We start from the raw sequence: 18243 nt of genomic DNA, 5'->3' as shown, positions 1-18243 counted from the left end.
ATTTGACATCAGTGGCCATCTATCAAACTGATTAAACACTTTACTACCTTTTGTTTAGTTTTTTAGGAAGACATTTTGAAAGGTTTGTTGATGTAACAAACAGGAAGACCGACTGATTCAGAAACTGTCACGGGAGTGGCGAGGCATGGACCCAAATGTAGACAAGAAGGAGCAGTGTAGAGTTCAAAGATTGAATTAAGCAATGGTACAACAAAAAGCATCCTGAAGAAACAGGCAAAAACTTTCCAAAAGTACTGAGGACACAAAAGACCAAGAACAAACTGGAAACACCGACAAACAGAACGGAACGGACCGGACCAGAACAGAACAGAACAGAACAGAACGGACCGGACCAGAACAGAACAGAACAGAACAGAACAGAACGGACCGGACCGGAACGGAACGGAACATGACACCACAGTCCAAGACAATGATCCAACAAGACACAAAGAAAACACAGAGACTAAATACACAAGTAAACAAGGGTTAACAAGGGGCAGGTGACACAAGGGCTGGTGAACAGGTGAAAGTCATCAGGGCGGAGAAGACAATCACAAAGGAGGGAAAACCAAAAGACAGGAAGTAAAACAAGATAACAAGAACAGAGAAACTACCAAAATAAAACAGGAAATGGAAAACCAACAAGAAACATGAAACCAACTTAACACAGAAACATGACATAGGGACGAGACGTGACAGAACCATCAACCTGTGATAAATACCTGTGTTTTTAAATTCCTGGTCAACCCAAGAAGAGGTCCACTGAAATGCATCTGAAGTTCCAGATTCATTTTCATCTGTTGTCCATGGCCAGTTTTAAAATGGAAACCTAAAAAATGTAAAATAAAAATGACGTTTTAGAGTCAACACATAAAAGCACCATATATAGACTAATATTCACACAGGTACAATGCATAACAATAAGTAACAAACACAACATATAACATAACGACAGCAAGTAAAAATCTAACAGACAAACTGCAAGCCGGCAGTCAGAAGTCTAATCTGTACCTATCTGATTATCAATAAGCCTTTTCTTCAGCTGACCAGTAACAGAACAATAAGTACTTTCTTATTCAGTGTGCCAATGTGCTGCAATAGCAGCAATCGGCACAATGATTATTATTGCTGTTAAACATTCACACAAAAATCTGACTACTTCCGTACATTTCTTTGGCATTCAACTACTTCTTCATACTTTCAGCTACAGAAACAGCACACATGAGGTAACTATGGATTTCACAGGAGCTAAACTTTTGGGTCGGTTTATAGCAACTGGCGATAGTAACAACGAAATTAAATATCTGGAAGGACGCAGACGGTTCCCTGTTTGTTACCTGCTCTGTGTCTCTGTGGCATATATTTGACACCACAAACATAAAAACCACATCAATGGAGACTCTTTACTGTAGGCTTTGTTGTCCTCTCTTTTGCAGGACGTGACAGATTTAAGGTAGCTCAGCATCAGCTGTTACTAATGATATTAACTATATGCAATTACTTTAAAAGGATACCATCATATACCAGATGGAAAAAAAAAGACTTCACTGCAGTCTATCAAATGACTCAGCAGTCCTCCGAATCGGGGATGCAATCTAAAGATTTTGGGACGTACCCTCTGCCTCCTCATCATCACAGACCAACAACACAGGTAAGAACACTTTGAATTTGGAATTACTTTACAAGGATACGTTCATATACCAGATGAAAAAAGACTTCACTGCAGCCTATCAGATGACTCAGCTGTTTCTCTCTGAGACCGTTTCTGTAAAATCATGTGACCACTGAGCATCCGTCCTCTCTGCAGATATATAATCAGCTCTCTGCCTCCTCGGCATCACAGACCATCATCACAGACCAACAACAACAACAACAAGAACGGTAAGAACACTTTGAAACTGGAAATAATTTAAAATGATCAGATCAGAAGATACAACAGATGTAAATGCATGAGGAAAATGTATTTGACATAACTAATAACAGAACATATGATTATTTTAGTAATACTGAAATGAAACAAGCTGAATTTAAATTAAGGACAGTTTTGTCAATTATATTTTTACTCAGAATCCAATAATTCTGAAACACAAGAGAGAACTGAACATGTTTGTCTTTTTTTAGAATCATATCTGTGATTTTAGTGATTTAGCAAAGTGACTGTACATCTTTTAAAAAATCATCTTTTAATTTTATAGATGGATTTTCATATGTATTTGACATAACTAATAACTGAACATACTACCTTACATTCATATGAAAGTAGAGGTTGGGGAGAGTTCTAGCCCGACCAGGCTCCTCTCCTTAACATGTCTCTCTTAATTATGCTGTTATAGTTTTAGATTACTGGGGGACTTCCTTCCTTTGACACACTGAACTTCTCTCTCCTCTCTGTCCATCTGTGTGAATCCATGTCCCACAAAAGCTTGTTACTAACTTAGCTCTGGGGAGTCTATTCCCCGGAGTCCTTATGTTTTTTTTCACCCAGCATGTTTCCTTGGATTAGAGTGGTACCTAAATCATGGTTGCAGCTGTCGCTGTGGTCCTGCTCCACCCTGCTCTGCTCCGCAGTGTCCTGTTACATCCTGCTACGCCCTGTTACATCCTGCTCCACCCTGCAGTGCCCTGCTATGACATGAAAAATGTAATTGAATTGAATATGATTCATTATTTTCTTTCTTCCAGACAGCGTCCTTAGTCACCACGTCACCAAGCTTCTGCAACTTGGGCCAGAGAACTTCAGATACATTTCACTGTACCTCTATAGGGAGTTATGTGGAGGATTTTCCTGATGGTCAGTCTGCTCTGCTGGAGCGCTGATGGACAAGACGTGACATGCAGAGACAACAACAACGGAGAAGTGGACTGGTGAGACAGCACTACTACTACTACTACTACTACTACTACTACTACTTTGAAGTAGTTTATTAGGGTCCGAGGACGAAGCTTTGCAATTTGGCATCGTAAAAGTCTTGACATGCTGCTGACCCAATTTCGGAGGGATCTGATGAATCCTTTAGAAGTTTTCAAATAAGGTCCATACCTGTAAAGGGCCTAAAATGGCCTGTTGTCACATGACCTATTTATGAGTATTCAAGTATATTAAGGGTGTCAAATATGTGGTCAAAGGCAAAAAATAAGTAGGGGGCACTATAGAGCAACCCAAATGCGATATCAAAGTGTTTAATAGTTTGAACATGGCTGCAATATGTGTCCTCAAACATGTTCGTAAAAGGAAAATTAACACAGGATATCTGAGACATACTGTCAGGCAAAGAAATTTCACAAAAAAATGTATATGTTCCTCTAGATGAGAAAAATGTTCCCACCAACAATTGCAATTTTCGCCAGGTCTGACCTGTGTGCACATTTTTGGGACTTTTCAATCATGCCAAGCCCAAATATGTAATTGTTTAGCACAAAAATAATCTTTATAATCAAAGCTGCAAGCAGCGATGGACAGGGGGTAGTGGCGGGACGCCGGTCAACGTGTCCATGCATTGGCACAATAATCAAACAGAGCGCCGTGCGTGGCGATGGATATTGATGTATTGCAACTACTTCCTGTTTCATGGCAAAAAGCCACCCTGCACTAAACATGCATTATGTGGCTTTATATCAAGTGTGGACCGCACAATATAGATTTCATGTAAATCGGATGTTTGTAACATGGGGCTAACTTCCTGTTTCCAGATATATTCAGCAGTCCCTCCAGGATTTCGCGATGTCGCGATCGTGCCAATTCACGAAAATTCAACCAATCACCGTGAATTTTTGTGGGACTCGCAATTTTGACCAATCACCGCAAACAAAATTATTATTGTTTGTCTTAAATCCACCAGCCGTTTTCATATTATACCAACATTAGCAGCATCCTGAGCCTTTTTGGTAAGGTTCCTAGGACAACTCAGCCCAGAGTGATTTTAATCTCCCCAAAATAAGTTTCCTTTTTATTTTTAAAGAACTATACAAAAACAAAATCACAACTTTTTTTGCAACTTTCATTGTCTCCCGAAACTTCATTGCAACAAACATACAAAAGACATTGCAACTTTTATCGCAATTTTTTAGAAAAGCTCACACAAAATCAGCCTTTTGGGCCGCAACAATCTAAAAAAAAGGCTGCGAAATCCTGGAGGTACTGATTCAGGATGTAGAGAGAAGTCTGGTCACTCTGAACATGCACATGATTGATTACATTAGATTTATGTATAGTGCTCTTGAGTCTCTGTCCTCTCTGCACATTGATGTTTCTTTTCTCTACTCATCATCAGGTACATCATGTACAAGGCACCCAAACTGAATAACATCGGAACTAAGGGTTTGGAATATATTTACATTGATCCAAAAGGGAAGAAGACCTCTAAAGATCACAATAAGCTCATCAACAATACTAACGGTGTCCTGGCAAACACCCTCCGGCCCCTTTTTAAACCAACCACATCAATGGTGAGAATCAGGTTGAAACTGCAGCTCTGTTTCTGTTTTGATGAAAAGTGAAACCATGACTCAAACTGATGGATAGATATTATGGTCTGTACTAATTATAAAGCACCAACTATCTAGATTTCATCAAACTGTTCAACACACAACAGGTGAGAAACTGAAGAACAGTTTAAAATTAAAGCTCCAAGCTGCGATGAATGGGCGAGTAAGCCCTGACTGCAGTATGCAAATCGAGGAGTGGCTCAATGTGGGTGGAGCTAAACTTTTGACTCCGCCCACTTGCCAAACAGCAATTGGCAGAGCCATTTCTCTATCACTCTGGCCATTGGTCTGAGGGGAAAGCACAGGACTTTCAAGCTGACCGGAGATCTTTTCTCTCATGAGAAGTTTGCTTTTCCCGTTGTTGTTGGCGTCCCCCAGAGACATATGGGCTTGTTTCCCACGAGTCACGTTTGCTTTCCCCCGTTATCCTTTTCCTTAACCCAGCGGCGGAGTGGAACCAAAACATCTATTGGGGAAATTTTGTAGACCACAGGCAGGCAGGCAGCGTCGGCCCACGGGCAGGCAGCCGGCAGGTTAGTCCGTCCAGACTTTCCCGATTGCCACTCCGCCTCTGCCTTAACAACCGTCAGGTGTTGTCTGGCGTTCCCCAGAGACCAGGGCTCCATATATATATATATATATATATATATATATATATATATATATATATATATATATATATATATAATAAAGGTGATGCATTGACGTTTGATGTGCTGCCTGATGGCCGCCATCAGATGGCGCACCAACGGAGTCAAACATTTAGCTCCGCCCACATTTGGCCCAACCCCGATCTGCGTACTGCAGTCAGGTGCAATTGGAACGGGCCTTCGCACTCTGCGCCTGTCAGGGGTGCCGATGGCTCACCAGTCGACGCGGCCGTGTATTTCCATGACCGTCAGACGATGCACGCAATAATTAGACTTAATTCCCTCCATGGAGTGCATAGTGTTGGAAATTACATATTTCAAATTGTGCACCACTTCCTGTTTCCATTATGTGGCATCAGGGCTAACTTCCTGTTTCCAGTAGGGGGCGCTATGACTATATAACTATTATTGGCTTGTAGATGTCCTCAGGCCATGTTTCTAAATAGTACAGCAGATTAATGGCATATTTCAAGAGAATCGTTCAAATTGGTATAGAAGCATGAAATTTGGCACAGATACTCTCTAAGGGTCACTTTTTGGGAAAAAGGCGTTGGCCACCCACAAATTCAACATGGCGGCCATTTTTTCAAGATGGATGCTATTTCTGTCAAATGCTCATTATGTCAATCGTTCAAACAGTGATGTAGGCATAACATTTTGTGAAAATACTCTTAAGAATGTTTTTTTGGAAAACGGTGCTGGTCGCTCAAAAATTCAAGATGGCAACCTTTTTTCAAGATGGCCGCCATTTCTCTTGAATCCTTTCATAAATTTTCGACAGGAATGGTGGCCATCTTTAAAAATGGCGGCCATCTTGAATTTTTGAGGGACAAGCATCTTTTTCCATTAACATGTCCTTTAGAGAGTATTTGTCTCAAATTGTATGCTTGGATCACTGCTTGAATCATTGATATAATAAGCATTGAATAGCAATGGCGGCCATCTTGAAAAATGGCCACCATATTGAATTTTTGAGTGGCCGCCTTTTTCCAAAATAGTGGCCCTTAGAGAGTATCTGTGCCAAATTTCATGCTTTTATACCAAAGTGAACAATTTTTTTACTAATCTGTTGTACTAAAAAGCATTAATAATTTGGGGCAGATTGGACCATGAAGAGTCTAGATACAAACCCCTACCTGTCCCGCAGCGTCACACAGAAATTTGACACCTTGACACGCCCACACCTTGCGTCCCCTCTTTGGATTGGCTACATACTAGGGATGTAAATCTCACATTTTATCACAATACGATATATCTATTATTTGGACAACAATACATTTACTGATATCACAAGTCAATCCAGATTGATGTATCGCTACACCCTTAACTATGTACATCCCAATCATTAAATCATTACTTCTGACACTTTCCACTCTTCATCCTGCATCACTTATAGCCAGCAGACTTTGGATTCATCAGCTACAGCGACCAACCTCCAGATGGAAAGGGTGTTCCTGATAAGTTTGGTCACAGTAAAGGTGAGTAGAGAAAGCATCACTCTCACAGGAAACATCTCTCTGAACCTCCATCAGGTTTTCATCCCAGAGGACAGAGGCTGCTCAGAGTGAATAGCACTTTCACAATTCCCAGTTGCATCCTTGATTCCTGTCCTTGATTCCTCTCCTTGCATCTTAGTCACGCCCAGAGGAGATTCAAGCTGAGGAGCTGAGGAAGTAATATCTACTGATGCATTGAAGTGAACTAAATCAATAAGCAGTGCAACTGATCTAGTATTATTAGTTATTAGTAGTATTATCTGTTAGTTTAAAATATCAAACAGTCAGAAAATCACATTTTAGGACTTTAAACATCAGCCAATAGTTCTGTCTATGTGTTGATGTTTCAGGACTTGTGATGATGGATAAAGCCAAGACAGGAGTCTGGCTCTTACACAGCGTACCAAAGTTCCCTTTCAAAAGAGATAATAACTTCTATCCAACCAGCGGATCAGTGTATGCTCAGACGTTTATCTGTGTAACATTCAACTACAACCAGTTCAACAAGATAGGTAATGTTCTCAGTTAAATCTTCATATTTATGGTCTTAGTGGTTGATTTGAATATGATTTTAATGTTGTCTTGTTGTACTATTTGAAGGTCAACACCTGCTGAACATCTCAGCTTACCCGTTTGATCATCATATTCCAACTGACTTTTATAATGAGCTTAAGGAGGCTGCAAATAAATCATCGGGCAACAGAATACCAGGAGAGATAATCCAGCACCTGACATCAGCAGGAGGAACACAGTTTCGTAGCTTTGCTAAGAAACTGTATAAAGGTGAGATATCTGCATGATGGCTGGAATCAGATTACCTAACTTAGTAAAGACAAAGTTACAAAAAAAAGAGACATTTTACTGAGAAAATCAAATGTTATGTGAACTGGTTGAGAGAAGCTTCTACTGTAGTTTAACATCAGCAGCGGGTGGTGAAGTATGTTTATCATAATTCATTACAGCATGTGACTTCTTAGAATTGGTTAAATAAAAGTCCAAATTGGGGCGGCTTCTAGCTGACCCAGTAAGAGCGTGCGCCCCATGTTGGCTGAGTCCTTTGCAGCGGCACAAGTACAAATCCGACCTGCTGCCCTTTGCTGCATGTCATCCCCAATCTCTCTCCCCCTAATCTAATAATGGGAAAAAGCCCCAAAAAAGAATCTTTAAAAAACACAGAACAGCTAGATGAGAAAGGGGAGAGAGAGAGGGGGAAGAAATGCAGGAAATTGTCACAGGTCAGATTCGAACCCTGAACCTTTGCATCGAGGCATAAGCCTCTCAATATATGTGCCCCTGCTCTTCCCACTGAGCCAACCCGGCCACAAAAGTGTTTTTGTTTCAAATCACTGTCGGGTATGGGTAGGGAGGCTAATTTAGAATTTTCTGGCCGATAGCTGACTCTCGTTAACAGATTATTAACTGACAAGCAGGGGAACAGAGTCTCAGTTACCCCATCCAGGAGGCTCGGACATACTTTCTGTGTTCCACGGAAAGCTGCAGACTTGAACCGGTTGCGCAGCCGCGATGTTACGTGCTATGTCGTGGACACACGCAGACACTTTTCTGAAACCGCTTTTGCAACGAGCAGAAAAAAGAACTGATTAAAACGCAACTTCCTAGTGCAACGTTAGTATGAGCAAGTTAAAAGAGAAATCCGGCGCAAAATGAACCTATGGGTTAATAACATAATTACAGAGTCGACCGTTCTCTGGGACATGTTTTCATGCTAATCCAGTGTGATCAGTTTTAGCTCAAACCGCTAATTAGCTTATAACGCTAGTCGGCTGGGGCAGAGGGTAAAGTAAAAAGAAATCTCTATTTCTACACCACTAACAAGGCTCAAAATATCACCACACTTCCACGGTAGCATAAAGAGGGTCCCTACATGTAAACCCAAGCATTGAGAACTGTGTAAGTGTACCGACTGTTTATTACAAAGATAGTTTATAAAGACAGTAGCATTCACGTATTACAAGCAGGCGCCATCTTGGGAAAACAGTCACGACCAGTTGTACGCCGAACGCTGTGCTTGATCTATTTTACTGGTTGCACGGCGTTCGTCGTTCGACTGGTTTTACTTTAGCTGTGCCCCGAAGACTAGCTTTAGAAGCTAATCAGCAATTCGCTCTAGCTTGTTTCAAGCTAGAGCATGAAAACATGTCCCAGAGAACGGTCGACTCGGTTCACATGTCATTAACCCCTAGGTTCATTTTGTGCCAGAATTGCCCTTTAAAACCACTCCCACTTTTCAAACTATTCTCACTACTTCACTTTTTTCTTACGCATTTAGTTCATAAAGACAGTAGCGTTCACGTATACAGGCAGGCGCCATGTTGGGAAAACAGGCATGACCAGTCAACCACGAACGCTGTGCCTGAGCTATGTTACTGGTTACACGGCGTTTGGCGTTCGTTTGGTATTAATTTACCCAGCCCTAATACAAACTATTTTACTATTTGTTTCAGAAGAAGAAAGGCCACAACAAGGAATATACGGTAAAAAAATATTCTCAGTTACTAAATGTGTTTTAAACCTTTAAACAATTGGAGCTAAACTGAACCCTAATCTGCAGAATGTGTAGAAAAAACCCCACCAATGCAAAGATGAACTTTTAAGTCCAAGTGGAACTGATTTATTGATTTTTTTATTATCAAAGCATGTACAAGGTGGAGTATTTTGTGTAATATAATGTCTGTGCAACCCGTTCTCACTCCGAACTCGTAAAATACGGACATTTAGACAGTGGCTGTCAGCTTCTGAAGCGATGAAAAAAGCGCCCTTCAGCGTGTTTGGAGAACGTACCGGGGAGAGCAGCAGCTCCACGGGCTTTAGTGAGTAGTATTTAAGGGGGAAATACCTCGTAGGGAGGCTGGTCGGGGCAGGATGGGTCAGACGCAGGACTTCCACCCAGGAGACCGGGGATTGTGTCCCGCTTGTCACGTTTTCCTAAAGTCGCTTTCTTCCTTAATCGTCCCGTTCTTCCTGCGTGTAAAGGAAATGTAAGCCCAGCCACGACTTTTCCTTAACATAACTTCGCCAAAAGGGACGCCAATAGTCCCGACCTAGCTCGTTTAAATAAAGCGTGTTTTATTACGCTAAAGGAGACTTTTTGCGTCAATAACAACGACAAAGGCACCAGACCAAGCGTCTGTATTTTTTGCGAGATGGGAGTGAGAACCTGTTTCTGTAACATGACTCGTATGTTGTTGATCTTGCAGAAGGAGATCTTTACCTCACTATTGCAAAGGAATACAACACTGATGTGAAAGTCCAAACCTGGCCCTGCAATCAAGACAAGCCATACTGCGAACAAAATCAACCCCAAGTGATCAATATTAAATCTGTAAAAGCTGATTTGGGTAACGGGGAAGTTAAGTGGGAGGTTGAGTGGAAGGCTGGTAATGATCATGCCAAGTGGTGTGTAGCTAAAGATAATAATAATCATTTGATCTGTATCGCTGATGTAAACAGAGCACTCAAACAATACACAAGGCCGGGGGGGGCACTGTGCTTTAATCATCAACAGGTGAGTGAACTATTTAAAGGTCTTATTAATCAAACTGAGGATTGCTCCAGTAAGCTCCCCCGTGTCTGGGACCCAGACTGTGACCCTGATGCTGGATCATTGAGTGGAGGGATAAATAAGCCTCTCCCTTTGAGTCCAGTTTTGTTTGGGCCTTTGTGTGCTTTGATTTATCATTTTCAAATGATTATAAATTGACATATATTTCTGAATCCATAGTTTAATACAAACGAGGGTGGACAGAAATATCAATGATTTAAAGAATTCTAATGGCTACCAACTGTCACTGTTAATTGGATGTGATAAGTTAGTAATGACAAACCGATTACAAAAGTAAACATATACATATTGTACACACGGAGGAGTTGGAGAACCAGGGTGCATTTGGGTAAGACTGGTATCGTTTGAAAATATTCAATAACAAAATTAAATCCAGTTCCTTTGTGACAAAAATTTAGAAAAAAATCCAATTTACCACAAAGAAATAACTTTACAGTACACTTAAATCTTGTGTTGTCCTCCCGGCTAAAAAAATGTTGACACTTTTTTCAGAATGTTTTTTGCATTTTCTTCAGCCACTTTTGTAGACGTTTTTGTTGCATTTTTTTGTTTATATTTTTCTGATGTTTTTCTTGTTCTTTTGCCATTTTGTCGCTTTTTTCACACTTTTTTCGACATTTTTGTCACTTTGATGTTTTCTACGCTTTTTCCCCACTACCACCAGTATATACACACCACTAACATCAAATTGTGACTAGTTTTACACTTATTCTTGTAATTCATGGTCAATAAACTTCATTTATATGAAATCATACCACATTGTTGAGTTTAAAAAGCAGAAATATAATTCATTAATAATTTAATAATTTATACTCTTTATTGATCCCCAATGGGGAAATTACAATTTACACTGTTATTACATACTACACACTACACACACGTCCTTTTACATGCACTAATGGAGAGATGTCAGAGTGAGTGGGCTGCGACTGCTGCACATGCGCCCTGAGCAATTCGGGGGGGTTTGGTGCCTTGCTCAAGAGCACCTTGGCAGTGCCCAGGAGGTGAACTGGCACCTCTCAGCTACCAGTCCACCTCCGTTTCCTAACCCAACTCCCTACGGAATGAGCTACTGCCACCCCCTAAAATATGCTATAATATTAAATAAAACACCCACAATTCAATAAAAGTAGTGAACTGATCTGTCATTTTACTTGTAAAGAGTGTTGTATGTATGTAACCATGTTATTTGTGGGCAATTTGGTTGAAAAGAATCCATATTTCTGATATAGAAACTTTAAAAACAGGTCAAATTTGACCCGAAGACAACATGAGGGTTAAATAAATGTAGATCCTCTCAAAACACAACCACACACGTCTGTCTCTGTAACGTAGAGTTTTTTCTCCGTGCCTCCACGCCCTGTAACGTTAGCGAGCCAATCACAGACATTAGATATTGGTAGAAGCATGCTGCATGCTGATTGGCTTAATGACGCTGAGACGATTTACTCCTTAGGTACTGAACTTTGGTATTTAATGACAAGTCATTTTTAAACACTCCACACTAAGGAGGAGGAGGAGGAGAACTTCAGCAAAGTCCAATCTGAGTGACTCTGGGTGGATATTTGGGTTTTATGTAACAGCATTGGGATAGTTGTTTGAGTAGAGTGATAAATATTGATTGAGTGATGAAGAAGAACAGGTCTGATCCTCCATGTTTCAGAGTGTTTCTGTTGGCATGTTACGGTCAGTTAACCAGGGCATCACTGCTGTTGCTATGGTTACCTGCAGTTTTTAAATACCTTGAGACCAGCCAATCACAGACCAGTGTTTCCTGTGACGACTGTAAAATGATCTGAAATGTCCGTCGGATCAAATAAATAAAGTGTGATTAACATTTTGACTCCATTTCTTTTAAAGAATAAAATCATCATGTATAGGTTCCCTGTAGGGTTCTTTAAATTCAACTTAAGATTTCTAAATGTTAAACTTTTAATAGGACACAGAATGCAGCTTATTAATAGGGCTGGATTTAAAAAAAAACTGTTTTCATTTAAACGATCCAATATAGATTCATAAAATTGAATTATTGATCTCTGTCTGTATCATATGAAACTAGAAGACTTAACTTATTGTGATTGGTTTAAAGAAATGCCAATAACCCAGAGCACGTCTTCCTCCCATCCCCGAACGCTATGTGGCCTCACCAGACCTTCCTCCAGCGTGCTTTGGAGGAGGGTCTGACATGTGAGACTAACCTCACGTTCCTACAGGTCAAAGCTAAACTACTGCTATAATGATCAGATTTACGCCAAGGGGTCAAGTTTGACTTTAATTTGAAAATCAAAACAGGGATTTCAACTATCAAAATCAGAAGCAGGATCGGAGATTCCCCCAGAATGCTTTTCTCTCTCCATCGCCTACCGGTGCACATCTGAACAACAACAACAACAACAACAACAACAACAACAGTGTAGCTTAGCAGCCGGTATAATGCAGCTAAAGACTCTTTATTTTGAAATGATGTTGCAATACATTCCCATTCAAAGTGTTTTTTGTTGACTGTGACATCACAGGTGTTGATGGCCCTCTGGTGGTCAGGGTCCAGAACTACACCACCACCTTTCATCAACAGGAAGGAAGCAGACTTTACAGTTTCTTTCTGAATGATTAAAACTCTAAAAGTTGACTCTTGAAGCCCTTTGTCTGAAACTATCAACACTTGTGGCCGATGCATTTACCAAGAGGTTCAAACTAGACTTTAATCTACACTTAAATATATCAACACACACACACAGTATAAGAAATAACACAATTTAAAATATAAAAACCCTATTTTGCTTTTTCTTTTCAACTCACCTGTGATGTGGTAACAACAATGGGACCCTTCCTCCTCTCCAGTCTGTCTGGCTCGGGGCCAATGGGTCTCATTCACCAACATCTTCTTCACCACGTTTTGGTGAATGAGGCCAAATGTCTCCGTGATAGAAGAGATGATGAGCCTTGTTGTTTGGGACTGGTGACCTGTAGACTGTTCTAATGAAATCCCTCCAGCATGCTTGGGACTGTGAATCTCACACACACACACACACACACACACACACACACACACACACACACACACACACACACACACACACACACACACACACACACACACACACACACACACACACACACACACACACACACAGACACACACACGTACGTAAAGGCTACTACTACGTCTACATGAATAAAATAAAAAAAGCAGTACAAATGCTTGTAGATAAATCCCTCTTGGCTGTTTTTTGACTTCTTACAGAGTACAGACTCTGATTCAGGAACACATGATCAGATTTCTGTCTTCGTTTTAAACCACCGTTTTAGTTTAAATCTTGTAACACATGTCTTACCACCCCTAAAAGAAAAACAGAATGCTTGAAACTAACAATATGAAATCAAATCAACTTACACTGAAATATGGGTACAACTAACACCCAATGCTTTACCTTGTGATAGAATAAACGGTTCATCAACCTGTCTCATCCTTTGAATAAGACGCTAATCATATCTATCAAATCAGAGACTTTTAAACTACATGGCACTATTGTTTTAGTTTTTACTCTATAATGAATTATTAAAGAACAGGATTTAATAATAAAACTGATTTTGATGTATGTACTTACCGGGGTTTCCATCATGAAGAGTTGCTCTAGTAGATTTTTGCTCCAACAAAAGATTTAAAAAGACCCTTTGGTGGTGGAGATCCTTTAGTTTTAGTGAAGGAAATAGCTGAAACAGACTTACTAGATAAGGACTCCTTTTGCTAGCTAGCTAAAACTGGCTGAGACACAAAAAGTGAGCTGAATACCCAAAACACTGCAACTTATACTTTTTCAATCATACGGTTTCAAACATTAAGGGGGGAGTTTACTCATTGATTCTTTTAATTATTTGTCTAACCAATGTTTTAACACACATGGTAATAGCAACCCAGGGAACGGCCCCCTCCCCACAAACACACACTTTGATGATGTCATCAACATGCGTGATGACGTCTTCACACACACACACACACACACACACACACATTCAGGCACGCCTGTGCACCCGCGTGCATGCACATACACACACATGCACAAAAGTGCAGTATATTTACTACTTACATGTTAAAAACTAATCTATTAAAGGAGTAAGTGGGTTTCAAGATTGACACATTGCATGGCTGACCTTAGACACATTGTACAGTAATATAATATCACATGAGCTGACCGATGCACAACACAACACCACACATGTGCATATGTGACCCGCTTTTTAAACATCTGCTCAACTAACAGACTCCAAACTGCCTTGATGCTTCAAAACTGGATCATCGGTCTCACCTTGAAGCCTCTGGGACACACAGCTTGGCTAACAAGTCTGGGAAGCTAGCCTCATACAGAAAGGTTGGTTTTGGAGTGAAATGTCACAATAAATGCAACCATAAGTTAGCAAAGCAGTGAAACATATGATACAAAATCCAATATAGCATTACATCTAGTCTTAAATCTAGATACATATGACTTACTGGCGGACGCAGACACAGCTGAAATTATTCGAGCCATCCTTGTTCTCTGAAGAAAAAAGAAGTTAACAAATCGTTGCACACGTTTCCAAAGCCGAGGGCACAGACTCACAATCCATAAGAAAAGTACAACACAAGAGAAACATATGAACTAGTCATCCCAAACACTAATACACATAAATCACAGCCGTATACTGACTGAACAGCACATTCAAAAAAACATTGGAAAACTTAAGAACAATATATGTATTCGTGTACAACACAATCTGACTTCAGTTAGTGATATAGAGGGAGGGAGCTGCTGTACTCAACATTAAACAGCAGGGGGGGGGGGGTCCTCACTGCATTTACAACCAGAGCTGTTGTCCCAAACTGTTCTCTAAAAGTAACTGTTGGTGACTAAACATGAAACTACAAGAACAAACAGAAACAGCCATTACATCACAGAGGGAGCTGTTTCCAGTTACACATTTAACATATAAAAGGTGATTACATTTAATTTTCTTATGAACATAATACTAAATAGAACTATAATAAAACACATTTGATCACCAGAGTAGACCTTGTTTTCTACACAGCTGTCTGCTCTCAGTGATTCTAGTTCATCTAGTTCTTTTTAGATTATTTTAGGCCTTTATTTGACAGGATGGCTGAAGACATGAAAGGGGAGAAAGAGGGGGAATGACATGCAGCAAAGGGCCGCAGGTCGGAGTCAAACCTGCGACCGCTGCATCGAGGAGTAAACCTCTATAAATGGCCGCCCGCTCTACCAACTGAGCTATCCGGGCGCCATTCATCTAGTTCTTTGATTCTTTAACTGCTGCTGCTAGTTTACCAAACCTGTTTTACTTCCTTTGTCTTTGCAACACATTCTCACACCCAACTCGTAAAATAAGGACGTTCGGTCAGGAGCCTTTCTCCTTCTTATTGACGTTAAAAGTCTCCTTTAGCGTCTCATGTAAACGTGCTGGGTCGTGACGGTTGGGTTTAGGAGAGGGTCGTGGGTGGGCGTACGGTTCTGTGACACGCGGAGGAAAGAAAAAAGCGACTCTATAAAGCCAACCCGGTCTCACTCGAAAGCGTACAAATAACACGGGTTTACAGCCGTGCAATGTGTACGCCAAAGTCAAATTCTTCGTGCATTACATACGCGGAGCGCTCCAATTGAAGGAAGGGAGACCGGTGCGTTTTATATGCACGCAGCTCGCGTCACCACGTTGGGTGTTATCGCGAGAACAGCATCACACACACAAGAACATAGATATGGTTGGGTTTAGAAAAATAATGCAGGGAAAGGCTTTAGTGACACAGGAAAGTCACAAAAAAAAAAAAAAAAACTGTGGGGTTTGAAAAAAAAAAAAAAAAAAAAAACAAAAAACGGTGGGGGGGAGAAAAAAAAAAAAAAAGAAACATCAAAACACACTAATAAACGGTTGGGTTTAGGGAAGAAACATCAAAAACACACCAATAAACGGTTGGAGTTAAAAAACATCAAAAACACACTAATAAACGGTTGGGTTTAGGGAAGAAACATCAAAAACACGCTAATAAACGGTTGGGTTTAGGGAAGAAACATAAAAAACACACTAATAAACGGTTTAGGTTTAGGAAGAAACATCAAAAACACACTAATAAACGGTTGGGTTTAGGGAAGAAACATCAAAACACACACAATAAACGGTTGGGTTTAGGAAGAAACATCAAAAAACACACCAATAAACGGTTGGGTTTAGGGAAGAAACATCAAAAACACACCAATAAACGGTTGGGTTTAGGGAAGAAACATCAAAACACACCAATAAACGGTTGGGTTTAGGGAAGAAACATTGGGGAGCTAAGGCAAAAACACAACAAAGTCGCAAAAACGCGCCACATAAACACGCTAATAGCGGGGCCTAACAACAAGAAAAACACAGGCTGGAAATCACCAAACACGGGACGCGAACCCGGGTCTCCTGGGTGAAAGTCCTGTGTTTTACCCATCCACCACTCCAACCAACCTCCTTACGCGGTCCCACGTCCCTTCATACTATAAACGCAGTGGTTTCCATTACTGTCATTGGAGCGCTACGCGTATCTACTGTACGCACAATTCCACTTTAGCGTACACATTGCACGTATTTCACAGGTGTAAACCCGTGTTATTTGTACGCTTCTCAGTGAGAGTGGGCTCATAAAGCGACTCCAGCAAGCGGGGGACGACGCCTCACGGTACAGATCCATACGTCCGACACGACAGACGCGAGGTGTCGCGACGCCTCCCCTGATTTGTACGTCGGTGGGCGGTCCTGGAGTTTGCAGCTGGCCGTGGGTATGAGACGCGGGAACGTTTTGTCTTACTACTTCTAAAGAAAGGACCCACGGAGAGCCTCCCGTCTCCTCGGTGCTCTACTTCTATTGGATAGCGGTGCCCAACGTTGAGCGGTTCATTCGCATAAAGATGGGCATCGGCGAGCTCCTTGACGCGCTACGTTTTCTAAAATGTAGCGCTGCCTTCCCAGAATGCTTTGCGTGCGCGTTGAAGTCGCTTGACGTCACCCATAGGAATAGAGCGGAGACAGAGCGACAGGCCGCCGTTCATTTTCAACGGGGGGGGGCCGTTTGCCAGCGACGACGACGAGCTCGCCGCTGCCGCGAGCAAGGCGGGGCCGAAATAGACAAGAAGTCTATTTTATGCAAATGCTGAGCGATGCGACAAAGCGACAGCCAATCGGAGTGAAGGGGCAGTGTGACGTACGTCAGTGGCTCGAGTCGAAGAAAATAATTCAAGATGGCGGAAAACGCTTCAGGACATCATATGTCTGTACATATCTGGTAAGTTTGGCATTTTATCTCATATATTTTATTACTTTTATCGAGAAATAAACACTTTTAAATCCAAAAACATCGTTCTTGTGCCTTAACAATACCTCTGAAGTAACTTTTAAGACCGGAGAATTTCTGTTTACTGTTGCCAAGCAACCAGGAGTAGGCTAGGCACGCCCAGGAGGCCCACAAGAGAGTGCATGGCGCTCTCTTTAGTAGCTAATGGGACTGGGGGGTTACATGCCGGGAGACGGCCGCGGGTGAAGCGCGACAATAACGGAATCGCGGAGGTTGGGTTTAGGAGAAAAACACCGGGGGAAGGACGCCTCAAAAGCCGGGAAACACACGCCGGAGACGGGGAATAAAACCAAATCTGATGGCTTGTGTGTGTCTGTACAGCGAGCAGCAGATGACGTATTAATAATAACCTGAATAACCTGTTCCTCAAAGTCAACCAGCGGCCTCTTCTTCTTCACTGCGGGGCTTGCAGCAACAGGTGAAGGCAGAGCCGTGCCCGCTGCATGAATCATGGGCGTGCTGGAGGACAGTGTAGTAAACATGTTCTAGACAGTCCAGGGGTCGGTATGGGCGGAGAGCAGCAACAACATTAGCCCCCTGATCTGATACCCAGACCACATTGTTCATTACTGATGCCTCAAAATCAAGCACAGAGACTAACTGCTGCTGCAACTCTTTATGGATGTTGTCTCCTGTTTTGGCCTCGTTTGGGAAGCT

The 18243-nt window shown here is 41.5% G+C and overlaps 1 protein-coding gene across 4 annotated transcripts; it reads left to right on the top strand.

The window, feature by feature from the left end:
- The first annotated feature begins 1517 nt into the window (after window positions 1–1517).
- On the top strand, window positions 1518–10987 carry LOC120545285 (deoxyribonuclease-2-beta-like). 4 transcript variants are annotated; one of them, XM_039779489.1, is made up of 9 exons: window positions 1518–1651; window positions 1808–1881; window positions 2683–2865; window positions 4272–4446; window positions 6532–6613; window positions 6982–7143; window positions 7232–7414; window positions 9100–9126; window positions 9850–10987. In XM_039779489.1, the coding sequence occupies exons 3-9, from the start codon at window positions 2771–2773 to the stop codon at window positions 10350–10352; spliced, it is 1227 nt and encodes a 408-aa protein (XP_039635423.1). In that variant the 5' UTR covers window positions 1518–1651; window positions 1808–1881; window positions 2683–2770; the 3' UTR covers window positions 10353–10987. The 4 variants fall into 4 exon arrangements, with proteins under 4 accessions (XP_039635423.1, XP_039635424.1, XP_039635422.1 ...); XM_039779488.1 differs by having other exon boundaries at window positions 1519–1651; window positions 2687–2865; window positions 9097–9126; XM_039779487.1 differs by having other exon boundaries at window positions 1519–1651; window positions 9097–9126.
- The last annotated feature ends 7256 nt before the right edge of the window (window positions 10988–18243 follow it).

Source organism: Perca fluviatilis, chromosome 17 (genome assembly GCF_010015445.1).
Source record: "Perca fluviatilis chromosome 17, GENO_Pfluv_1.0, whole genome shotgun sequence".
Taxonomy (NCBI): Eukaryota; Metazoa; Chordata; class Actinopteri; order Perciformes; family Percidae; genus Perca; species Perca fluviatilis.
Note: the sequence above shows the minus strand (reverse complement) of the source record. Positions and strands in the feature narration are given on the sequence as shown.

Coding starts and splice junctions, on each gene's coding strand:
- LOC120545285 (XM_039779488.1), top strand. CDS start 2,771: ATGTGGAGGATTTTCCTGATGGTCAGTCTGCTCTGCTGGAGCGCTGAT. Junction 7,144..7,231: donor CAACCAGTTCAACAAGATAG/GTAATGTTCTCA, acceptor TACTATTTGAAG/GTCAACACCTGCTGAACATC. Junction 7,415..9,096: donor TGCTAAGAAACTGTATAAAG/GTGAGATATCTG, acceptor TATTTGTTTCAG/AAGAAGAAAGGCCACAACAA.